Below are 12,607 nucleotides of genomic sequence, written 5' to 3'. Positions count from 1 at the left end.
TTTAACTTGCTTAGATTTTTTTTCTTTAATTAAAAAAAAAAAAAAAAAAAAGAAAGAAAGAAAGAAATCCAAGGCTTTTTTTAAAAAAAAAAAAAAAAATTTAACATGCAAAATGATCTTATTTCATTTGACCCCATAATCCTTTATACCTTGTTTGATAAACATTTTGTTTTTTATTTTTATTTTTTTGAAAATTAAGCATATAGACACTACTTTCAACTCCAAATATCTTCATTTATTATTTACTTTTTACCAATGGTTTAAAAAACCAAGCTAAAATTTGAAAACTAACTTTTAAAAATTTGTGTTTGTTTTTGAAATTTGGCTAAACATTCAACCATTATACTTAGGAATAATGCAAATCATTATAAGAAATAGAAAGAAAATATACTTAATTTTAAAAAAGAAAAAACAAAAAATGAAATGATTACCAAACAAAATCTTAACTTTTTCTAGAAAAATATAAATATAAATAATGAATAGCTACATTACATCAAGTCGTTGAAGTATACACATGCATTCATTTTCATAGAGGAAAACGTGATATAAAAATACTAATTTTAATTCATTGAATTATAGTAGGTAAACAAAAGTAGTTGGATTACTATTATTATTTCACTATTCAAAATAAATTAGTCAAACAAGCCAAATCAATCCAATTAAAAACTATCACGTAATTGAATGGGAGGTCCACTAGTAATCTAACAACAACCATTTCAATTATTTCAATTAGACAAATAAATTTTCATTAAAAACTATAATCAACAATTTAGAAAAGGAACTTACATGATTTTCACGCCAACAAAGCATTTATCTCAAAAGAAAAATCTTATCAAATCTAAGATTGCATGATAATATAAAGAAAACAGAAGCATAATAATTAAGAGAGAATTTGAAAAATAACATACAAGCACATTATGGGGCACAATTTAATTCAATCATTGTGTACTAATTATTTCATGTATTCATTGATTCATCATATATAATCATTGATTTGATTGACAATTATAGTCAAACCACTCCCAAAAGTTCAAATTTCCCTTTTTCTTTCTCTATTCTTTTTTCATATTCTATGCAAGAGATTACAAACTTTATATGCCAAAAAGGCAAAAGAGAGATGATATTGGGCCATGATGTACTAAAAGGTAAAACAAAAGGCTCAAAAGGACTTCCCCTTTAAGCATGACAAACCATTTCTGATTCCTCTAACTCAATTCCCTCTTCAGCCAGCCTCTTGTCTTTGTACACATACCATTTTGCACAAAGCAAATAAACTCCAAAATTCAAAGCACTTAAAATTGCCAGAAGCCAGTAGAAATTGTAAAGCTTCCCTTGGTTGAGATTATCAGCCAACCATGGCTTATTTCCAGTTATTTTGTGCACAATTGTCACCAAAAAAGAGCTAAAGAAAAACCCTAATGATAATGTGCTTAGAAATAGCCCTGTGCTCATTGTTTTCATCCCTTTAGGGCACTCCCTTAAGAAGAAGTCAAGTTGCCCTATATATGTAAATGCCTCACCTGACCCTACCAAAAAAAATTGTGGTATCAACCAAAAGACACTCAAGGGCACCTCGGCAGTTCCGTTAACTAGATGATGTGAAGTTGCAACTCTTAGTCGTTTGAGCTCGGTTAGGGCTGCAGCTACCATTGCGAGCATAGACATAACTAAACCGACACCGATTCTTTGTAATGGGGTGAGGCCTTGGGGGTTTTTAAGAAGCTTTCGAGCAATGGGGACAACAAATCGATCGTAAATAGGGACGGTTAAGAGAATGCTGCCTACGAAAAAGACGGTCAGTGAGGCGGCGGGAATTTGGAACGATTTTCCGATGTAGCGTTCCATGGTGGTGGCTTGTGAGACAGAGAAGGTGGTCATTTGGGCATAGACTGTCCAGAACATGATGTTTGTGGCCCAAATGGGAAGCATTCTTATGACCATTTTCACTTCCTCAACATCAGTTAGGGTTGATATGTACCATTTGTTCATTAATGTAATATCAGCCCCTTTTTCTGGTTCTCTTATCGCTGCTTTGTCCAAAAATCTGTAAAAAAGTGAAAGCCAAAGGAAAAAAAAAAAAGAAAAAAAGAAAAATTTTCAATTGGTTTGAAGTTATTTTCAAGAAAAGAAGTTGGGTTCAGTCTAGATACCCCTATTTTTTGCAACCTAGACTACACATCCATAAAAATCTGCCATTTGACAGATTTTTTAAATAAAAACTTAGATTATTTAATTAAAATTTGAGATACATAAAGATTTTGTATTACTTAAGATGCACCTAATCGTTACCCTATTTTCATTAGGATTCAAAATTTTCTATCATCCATTACATTTTTGTAAAATAAATTTTAGTAAAACTTGTACCAAAGTAAACTATATGTTCTACTATAGAAAAAAAGATACAATTTTCACTTTAAGAATTGGTTTGCTTTTATGCAATGTTCAACAAAGGATCTTTTTGAAAAGAACATCTTATTGAGATTAAGAATTATATAATATTAGAGATACTCCAATAATTGAATCTTTAGAATCTTTTGTAGTCAAAAATTGATTTCGATGATTCACACTAATATTGAAGGGTCTAAAGAAACCAACTAAACTATTTTATTTTATTTTTGAAAAAAGTATGTTCCCCAATAAAAATTTAATTTTATAAATTATTGAACGGTAACAAATAAAAATGAATAAATTAGTCCTAATTCAAATATTTGGAAATCGTGTATTAAATATTAGTATTTTGATGAAACAAGCTATGTTCTAATAATAGATATCTAACATGAAAGGAATATTCTCAACCAATGTGAATAAAGAAAGGATGGAATGATTAGCTTTTTAAATAATAATAATTTAATATGTAAAAAAAAGGAGAGGCTAATTTCTCATATGGCCATTAATCATTCTAATAGATTTAATTCTTGTTTTTTTAAATGAAAAGAGAGATTCAAATCATAAAAATCTTCGTCGTTAACACATACTTTTGTCAGTTGAACTAAACTTAACATAATAAGAACTTCTTTTAAATTAATTTTTCAAAATCATGTACTAAAAAGTACGTATTTTGAAATTGAAAAGACCAAATGAACTTATTATTGAAAATTTGTGGATAGAAAAAATAATGTTTGGAAAATGAAAATGAGAAGAGAAAGAGTGAGATGTAATTAAAAGAATGTGGAAGAAAAGGTTGAAAAATGAAGAAGGGGTGTAAGGGGGGAAGGTCAAAACTGGGATTTCGTCAGCAAAAGAGACAACAAACATAAGTATACTGATTTAATTTGGGAAGACAGACTGTCCCAACAATACTTCTCGTGACCCTTTTTTAATTTTTCTATGAAATTATTGGACTTTTTTTTTACCACTTGTTTTTAAACAATCGAGTTTAGATCTATCTCTTATGTTTTTTTTTTTCTTTTCTTCATTAGAAAAAGAATTTTTTTGAAAAAAAAAAAAAAAAATTATTTACATAAAATAGCAAAATTTTAATCTTATTTGATAAAGGCGGATAAAAAGTCTATCAATGTCTATCAGTAATAGAAACTAATAGAAATCTATCACTAATAGACGCCGATAGAAGTCGTGTTTTTTTGTTATTTCTATAAATAATTTGATATTTTTTTTTTTATTTGTGAAAATTTTTCTTAAATAAATACATTGGTAAGTTCAATAAAGTACAAGTGGAAGTTGAGAATGAAGCGATGGAATCATCATGGAAAGCTTTTAAATTAAACTTCGTCTCGGTTAAGTTATTATAGGGGCAAGTAAAGTTTAGGACTATGGTAAATAATTTAAAATCATAAAAAAATTGGAAAAATAATTATAAAAGGAAGAAAGAATGTTTTTTTCCTTACAAATTTAAAATTTTAGTTTAAGGGTCAAACTCAAACCTAAAACTTTTTTTTGTTTCCTTAAATTGAACTTCAGAAAAGTAGTGAATTTAAAACTTATTTGAAATTAATTAGGTTAAAAATATTGTCCATAACTCAAGTAATAATAATGAGAATATCAAAATCAAAAGTCACATAAATGCATGAACTTATCAATAAGAATACTCAACCCTAGCCACAAAATCAAACATATAAGAAGGGCAAACTCACCCTAAGAGAAATTGGCATGGTAGAATATAGTTTAGTCTAGAAAAGAAAATGTCCATAACTATATATATACATCTTTCCCTTTTCTTAAAAAAAAAAAATGGTTAACGATAACGAGCGATGAGGATTTATGTTCAAAATAGATAATATCATATCAGATACGTAGAGGTTTGTAATAAGATTAATAATAAAGGGTAATTGAGTATTTTATTTGTTTTCTAAAAATCAAAGTTCAAAATTGAATTTAAACTATTAACACTAAATTGCTCAAAATATTTTGGTGTGAAATACTTTTCATATACTATTATTGGCTATTGATTCTTTGCTAAGAATTATTACAACCCCTATGCGAAAATATGCAATTTTTTAAACTTAACTCTCACTTTTTATTTTTTCAGTACAACTTAACTATCACTTAAAGTGTTATTGGAGTAATTAATTAATTGAATGTGACATGATAAAATATCTTTCAATTATTGATGGGTATTTTGTAGAGCTATGGAATTCAAATATTTCACACTCTATACTCTTATTTTTTTCAAGTTACTCTTCTACAAATACGCCCAAAAGATTTTTAGAAAAGGAAAAAGGAAATTTCTTAACTTAAAAAAAATGATTTCTACTTTTCAAAAAAGGTTCAAAAGTTTTACTTTAGTCCTACAATTTGGTTTGTCTTTAGTCCTTGCCCAAAAACATAACAACACATTTTAATAATTCTTTACTATTATTTATTTATTTATTTATTAGATAATATTTAAGTACAATCTAAACTACATTTAATCCAAGTATCTCATTTCCCTTACATAGTAAACGAGATTTTTTCTTTTAATAAGAAATCTATCCCATGATAGATTTTTATTCGCATGTAATTTGACTGTACCTAATTTTTTTCTTATTTATTTATTAAAATAGGAATCTAACATGAATCCTATTTGATAATTATTGATTTTTTTTTTACCAAAAAGTTAATTTTCAAAATTTGACTATTAAGATTTAGGAAAAGACAAAAAGAAAAAAAAAGGGTTTGGATTCACTGTTACCATTTTCAGGCAGACAATAAGCATGAGCATGGTTTCTCCAAGGAGAAAATGACTTGTACCAATGACTTTGATGTTTGATCATATAAATTTCAAAAACAACTTTCAAAAAATTTATTTTCAAAGTCTATTATTGGACTATTCTCCACCAAGCATGTCCAAAGAGATAAGCCTCTTGTTTCCTTTGCTCATACAAATTCTTTATACAATTGTCTCCTCATTTTCTATATGGCCTAATTTTATTGTTTTGACAAGTTTAAATCAAAATCTTACATCAACTTCAAAATAAGAAAGGCTTTTATTTTTAAGTAGGAATATATGATCTCTCTTATTATTGATAGGACTTTTAAGAATAGTTCATGTCATCTTTGAAAAAAAAAAGGCAATAACATATGAACATAGTTCAATTGATATAGTATTTGTACTATTAATCTCAAAATTAGATTTTCGATTTTTCAACTCCACATATTATTAAAAAAAAAAAAACATAAAGATTTTATTCCACAGTCAATGGATTAACCTATTTCAAAATAGTTTATTAAGCTTTCTTTAATAATTATTTGATTTTTGAAAATTAAGTTTATTAAACACTGATTCATCGAATGGAATCTTAATTCAATCAATAGGACCGCCTACCAATCAAAAAGGCTGGAAGACCCCTTTTTCATTGTTATTCACTTTTTATTTATTTATTTTTACTGTGCTTATTAATTAACAAACATAATAAAGTAGATGAGCAAATAATGAATGGAAAAAACTAACCTGAACTGTTTAGAACGAGGAAGCTTTTGCTTCTTCATCTTCCCATGTCCCCCTTCATCTCCAAAGTCATCAATGTCGAACAAAAATGACGAATCATTTGGCAAATCCATAGATCGTTTCCGCCAAGCAGCGACGATAACCGTAGCGATCTGTGTCAACGGGCTACCAACCAACTTCTTGAAGCGATATTTTTTGGTACCAGAGACGAATACGACTAAACCTGCGACAATGGCGCAAGCACAAATACCGTAACCCCATTGTCGCCCCAAATTGTCCTGAATGTAGACGAGAACCGTCACAGCAGCAAGCGATCCAATACTAATAAAGAAGAAGAACCAGTTGAAGAAGGTGGTCATTTGGGCCCTCTCCTCCTTGTTTGACTCATCAAACTGATCGGAACCGAAGCCAGAGACGCTGGATTTCAAGCCACCGGTGCCGAGAGCGGTTGTGTAGAGAGCGATGTAGAGGATCGTCAGTTGAAAATCGGTGGCTGGAGCACAATGTGATGACGACTCTGCCGTGCATCTCGGCGGCCGGAGGGAAGGGATTATTGTAGAAATTGTTAGGATTGTAACACCCTATAGAAAAAAAAAATTGTTGATATATTTTTTTTTTACCAATATTCAAACCCCTAAATTCAAAACTTTGTATACACATAATTAAAAAAATAAAATTAAAAAAGAATTTTACGGTTGCTTGGATGGCTGCAAAGATGGCAATTGTGAGGTACCTATAAAAACATGAATGGAAATAATCAAAGTGAGACAAAAATAAAGACAACCTTAAAAAAATCTAAAAGAAAAAAAAATCTAAAAAGGGTTTAATTCTTTTTTGAAAAAAAGAAAAAAAGAAAAAAAATAGAACCTGCCAAGAAATGTATCAGCAATGAAACCACCAAGAAGACAAAGCATAAAGGAAGTGCCGAGGAAATTGGTGACAGTATTAGCAGAAGTTGCATTCCCCAAATGCATGGTTCCTGTCATATATGTCACCAAATTCACTGCAATTCCAAGTGTTGTTAGCCTCTCTACAGCCTCACCTCCTGAAAAATAAAATATTTTACTTAATTTTCGACCCGACTTTCTAACACATCTAACCACTATAAAAATGATAGTAATTAGCAAAGAAGTGTTTAAGATCGAGACCGAGAATCATGGCAGCTGCGGTCCATCGACCGGTTTTCGAGCGGTCGGCTGGGCGGCCTTTGTAGTCCCAAGCATCTGGGAGAACAGCTTTGGTTTGTGGCTGAGAGGAGGAATTCATGGCTTTAGAAATTAAAGAAGAAGAAATAAGGTTTCAAAATGGTCTTTCTTTTCTTTTTCTTTTCTTCTTTTTTTTCTTTTTTTTTTTTTTTTTTAAGTTTTGTGTATGCAAATGAGTGATGAGAGAGAGAGAGATAGGAGATATGTGTGTGGTTTGGGCAATCAATGAAGGGAGGAAAGGGGTTTTTTATAGGGTGGAAAATGATTGAGAAAGATCAATGAATAGTGAGTTCATTTATTATTTTTATTATTTTAAAATTGATCCATTATTTTATGTTTTGTCTCGTTTTATGGTCGGTTTCGATTGACTTGAGAAAAAAATGGTTTTCAAACAAATCATTTTTATCTAAATACTTTTGACAAAAATTTATTAAAATATACTCGAAAAACTATTTTGAATGGTTGACAAACACTTTAAATTTCTTCTAAAATGATTTATATTTTATATTAAACACTTGAAAATTTATTCTAAATACATCCTTAGCCCATGTGGTTTTGAAATATCTTAAATTCAGCACCATTGTTAGTTTATTGTTAATTTTCTATTAAAAAGGTCCTCTTTTAAAAAGTACTGTTTTGGTGTTGTAATTTGGAGTTTGTTTAAATTTAGTGTTTATACGTTTAATAATCTTAAATGTAGTTTTTCAAAATAAAATTTTAAAGAAATTTAATTTGTTAAATGACAAAATTAATTTTCAGGTAAGAAAATATAATATATGAATATGTTATGGAAATTAGTAAAGAAAATGCTAATAGATTATTAAAAAAAATTAAAAAATCAACAATAAACTAGTCGTAAAGACTAAATTTAAGATTTATTAAAAGTATATAAACTAAAATTATTAGACATTTAAAAATACATGGGTTAAAATTAAAAATGTGCAAAGTATATGGATCAAAATGTTAATTATTTTAATTTAAAAAATGTAGTCGATATTAGTATTCTCTTTATAAAATTTGAAAATACGCTTACATGATGTCATTTCTTGCATTAAATTATTCTTATTATTTAGTCAATTTCGATGAAAATTAACTTCAAATTACTAAATTTTGATGTAATTGGAAGTTCAAAGAGTAATAATTTTAGTTACTCGAAAATATAAAGACTAAAATGAGATGGAACCAACGTGGAGCAAAATGTAATATATTATTGTTATTATTATTATTTTGGGTGAAGTGACTGAAATAGCCTCCTCTTCTCACAAAGTAGAACAAAAAAGGCTATGAAATAATATTCGGAGGCCATGTGAAGTTAGAAATATGGTCCATAGGAATTAGAAACACCACACAAACAAATGCCTTTGTTAGGTCTAAAAATAGAATTTTTCTTCATTTTTCAATTATCATTTCAATGATTTATGATTTATCCCTAAAAAAGAGGATTAGGGTATAATGGACTGGATGAAGCCAACTCAGCAAATTTAATATTCTATGCGTTGAATTTGGTAATTTTACTTCTTTTTTTAGACTTTATTTTTATGAATATTATTAGGTAACCAAGCTTAATAAGCAATATGGAGCCTTTTCATGACATGCTAGAAGATGCACTTCAATCAATTATTTTCTTTTTCAAAACTTCACATTATTATCTTTTTTTTTGCAATTACCCTAATTGTTTTAAATGATAAAACTGCTGAAAATATTTTCAAGTATAGCAAAATGTCACTGTCTATCAGTGATAGACCGTGATAGACATCTAGCACTAATACTAATTAATGTCTATCATACTCTATCATGGATAGATAGTGAAATTTTGCTATATTTATGATAATACCGAAAATGTTCTATCTTGCTCCGCTTAATTCAAGGGTGTTCCTAGTTTCTATGTGTTTATTTGATGATTTTATAGGTTTTGGGCACCTAAGAGATAGAGCGGGGTGTTAGTGATGAAATGAAGCTAAAACGAGATACAACGAAGCTAAATTACACCAACTGAGGAAAAAGAAGTGAAAAATTATCAATTTACCCCTCTAAGCATAGTGTTGCGACACTCTATGGCGTCATGCTCGACGCTATAGGAATGAATACCTCGATTTCATACATTTACGTTCTACATGAATACCTTAAAGTTGATATGCGTGAATTTTTCGTTAGTGCCATGGCGCAGCATCCTAGCGTCGTGGCACCGTTCTGATATTATATAAACTATTTTAGTTGCTAGGTTAAAAGAATCTACAATACCAGTTGTTGCAGAGCTATTTCTCTCTACTTTTTTTTCCATTTCTTAATTCTTGAATGTATTCAAAGAAATCCTGGATGACTATCATGAATATTATGGGCCAAGACAATGTTTTCTAGCTTAGGCATAGAGTAGTTTTTCCCATTTTGCACACTATAGCTGGACACTTGTCTACTTAAAATCCGTTCTATTCTAGATCGTCTCACATCAATTCTTGTATTGTCTTTCAAATTCTTATCAGTTTATGAATGTTTTGATTGTATTTCTACTTGAAAATGTATGAAAAGCTAAGATTTAATTTGAAATATGTGACATTAAATTGCATGTTAATTCGATGTAACAATATGTTAGATTAGCTTGTAAGTTGTGAATTGATATCAATGCATATTGATTAATTGACCTAGGGAAGAATTATATTGAATGACTATGATAGTACCGAAAATGTGTTATTTAGATCTGCTTAATTCGGGATTGTCCTAGAATTCTATGTGTTAATTTTGTTATTTTGTAGGTTTTGAGCACTTAAGAGGTAGAATAGGGCGTTAGTGGCGAAATGAAGCTAAAACAGGCCAAATCAAAGCTCAATTGCATCAACTGGGAAATGGAAGACCAAAATGCCCGTGTGCGATATAGCAACTCTACTCCAAGCATAAAGTTATGCTCATTGGCAAGAAGCATCACATCGCTCGCAGTGTCGCAACCTACCTTTACGTTGCATTATTACACTCAAAGATAGCAACTGAAAACAACGCTGCCATCAACGTTGCGATGCTACAAACTCCAAAGCGACTTCTTTTGATCCCAACCGGCTACTTCTTCGATTTCTCTTCCGTTTTGTTCTATTTTAGTTTAAGAATTTATCAAGATAATACCTTGAAATTTTTCATGATTATTATGAGCTAAGGTACTCGATCTAGCTTAGGTTTCTATGACTTTTCACCTATTTGATGTACTTGTGAGACTTTTGAACTAGTATATTGTGATTTTCGATTTCGATTATGTTTTTCAAATGCTTATGGTTATTTCATTGGGCGCTTGGGAATGTTATAATTATTGCTTTTTGATTGGAATTAGATATGTGACATTTAATCTTATGTGAATCAATTAGAAGCTGTAGGTTATGGTAGCTTGCAAATCACCAAGATGAGCATTGTTCTAACCAACCTAGGATCGAATCAGCCAAATGTTTAATTAAGGTTGTTCCTTATTGAATGTTCAACCTAACTTTTCCCTAGTTCTTAATGCAAATAGGTAAATTTTAATTGTCATGTTTTTCATCGGTTTAAATTGGACTAGTTAGTTGATTAGGTTGAATTAACTGGTTGTTCCAATTAATTCAGTTAAGTAAAATTAATTGTATGACCTTGAATTTTATGATCGAGTACATCGAACAGGTGAGTTCCATTACAACCCAAGTTAGACTTTCTCAAACTGAATTTTAGTATTTTATTTTATTTTATTCATCTTAATTTCTTTCGCAACAAAACAACTTCCAACCCCCCTCCCTCCTTCCCCTCAATTTGGTTAACTTATACTATAAACACCTAAAAGAAGAATTTCGTGGGCTTCCCATGTTCGACCCGGTCTTGCCACTAAGAATAGTATTTTGTTGTGGTGCATACGGTTAATTATTTTGTTTAGATTTTGGGTGACGAATTCCGCTCCGACCAAATTGGCGTCGTTTTCGGAGAGCTAAGTATTTTCTTTTTTAAAGGGTTTTTGGTTCTTTGTTCGTTCTTGAATCCTTCTTCCTTTGTATATCCGATCATCCCAAGATCGAAATTCTTTGTCGTATTTTGTAGAGCTTGGTAGGGAGAAAAGGAGACGGAGAGGAGAAGCTAGAGAACGAAGAGCTTTAAAAGACAAAATCCATGCTGAAGGCACATTTGAAGAAGATCATTCTGAAAAAGAGTTTGAACAAGAGACGATGGTGCAGCCAATCGAGCTCACCCTGAAGGAGCTTTCAGCTCTTGACCTTACTTAGTAGCCCCTCTGTATCACTTATCTTGAGACCATAGGTAATTTTGAATTAAAAACTGGTCTCATTCACTTACTACCTTCTTTTTCTAGACGTGTAGATGAGGATCCACACACACACCTGATGGACTTCCACATCGTGTGTAGTGGAATGCGTCCTCACAGTGTAATTGAGAAGCAGCTTAACCTTTGAGCCTTCTCATTCTCTCTAAAGGATGAGGCGAAGGACTGACTGTACTATCTGTCATCAGGTTGCATCACCACCGAGATAGAGATGAAGAAGAGGTTTCTGGATAAATTTTTTCCAACATCTAGAGCCGCCAAAATAAGGAAAGAGATTTATAATGCCCTACAGCGGCATGGGGAATCTTTATGCTATTGGGGTTGATGCCCAAAAGTCTAGTGTCTTGTAGTTTGTAAACAGTTTGTATGAACGCTTATGTTGTTAATATATAATACTTACTTCACATCTTGTATTTTGCTCAGTTATTTCTTTTATTTACTTTACCACAAACCAATAAACATAAAATCCCTAGTTATCTGTATGTGACTCAAGCATGTATGTGGTGACATACAAATGGATCATGTTTTAAGTGATAACCAAAATGGTCTGTAGTATATGGATATAAGAGGGAAACCTTATCCTGGTAACGCTACGGAAGTGGCCCGCTTTGCGGAATGGTCACAAGTGTTGTGACTTGTCACAGATGGTCTGATCCTGATCATTCGTGTTGGGACATGCGAGCGGGGGCGTCCTATGCAAAGAGTTTGTATAAGACCTGACCACGAAGTGTTAACGTCTCGTTATATAAAACTGTTCATGACAGAGACTTCACTTCACTAGGATGATCATAGGTAACATGACCTCAATCTTGAGTGAGTTGAGAACTCCTGCCATTGAGGGCGGTCCTTTGATTTGTATGGGTGTGAGTGGTCAGGTCGCCGATTCAAACCTACCATTTTGGAGATTCGTCTAATTTGGGAGCTTGGAACTTAGCTACACAAGATAGAATTCACTCCTTCCCCGAAGCAAGGCTAAGTAGATAGATAGCTCCCTTAAGGGCTGATTCCGGGACTTGAACGATGTGGTGCCACACACCTTCTCTTGGCCCGAGAGGTGTTCACACATAATTGGACTATGTTATATTGTTCATTAGAGGAATCAGTGGTACTTAAGAAGTGAGATGTAACTATAGGGGCAAAACGATAATTTGGTCTAGATGTACTTACGAGCATCTGTGAAGGGTCATCGTACTCATGATTGATTATATTCGATGGACACAGAAATATATCTGTGGTAAG

The 12,607-nt window shown here is 31.2% G+C and overlaps 1 protein-coding gene across 1 annotated transcript; it reads right to left on the bottom strand.

Moving 5' to 3' along the window:
- Positions 1-928: 928 nt before the first annotated feature.
- On the bottom strand, positions 929-7,317 carry LOC120089896 (protein NRT1/ PTR FAMILY 6.3-like). Its single transcript, XM_039047331.1, has 5 exons — positions 7,033-7,317; positions 6,752-6,929; positions 6,578-6,617; positions 5,888-6,465; positions 929-2,044 (listed from the first exon to the last, which is right to left on the bottom strand). The coding sequence occupies exons 1-5, from the start codon at positions 7,148-7,150 to the stop codon at positions 1,177-1,179; spliced, it is 1,782 nt and encodes a 593-aa protein (XP_038903259.1). The 5' UTR covers positions 7,151-7,317; the 3' UTR covers positions 929-1,176.
- Positions 7,318-12,607: the final 5,290 nt, after the last annotated feature.

This window comes from Benincasa hispida, chromosome 11 (assembly GCF_027475165.1).
Source record: "Benincasa hispida cultivar pf3 chromosome 11, pf3_genome.v1.1, whole genome shotgun sequence".
In the NCBI taxonomy this organism is placed as follows: domain Eukaryota; kingdom Viridiplantae; phylum Streptophyta; class Magnoliopsida; order Cucurbitales; family Cucurbitaceae; genus Benincasa; species Benincasa hispida.
This window is presented reverse-complemented; position numbering and strand designations above follow the sequence as displayed.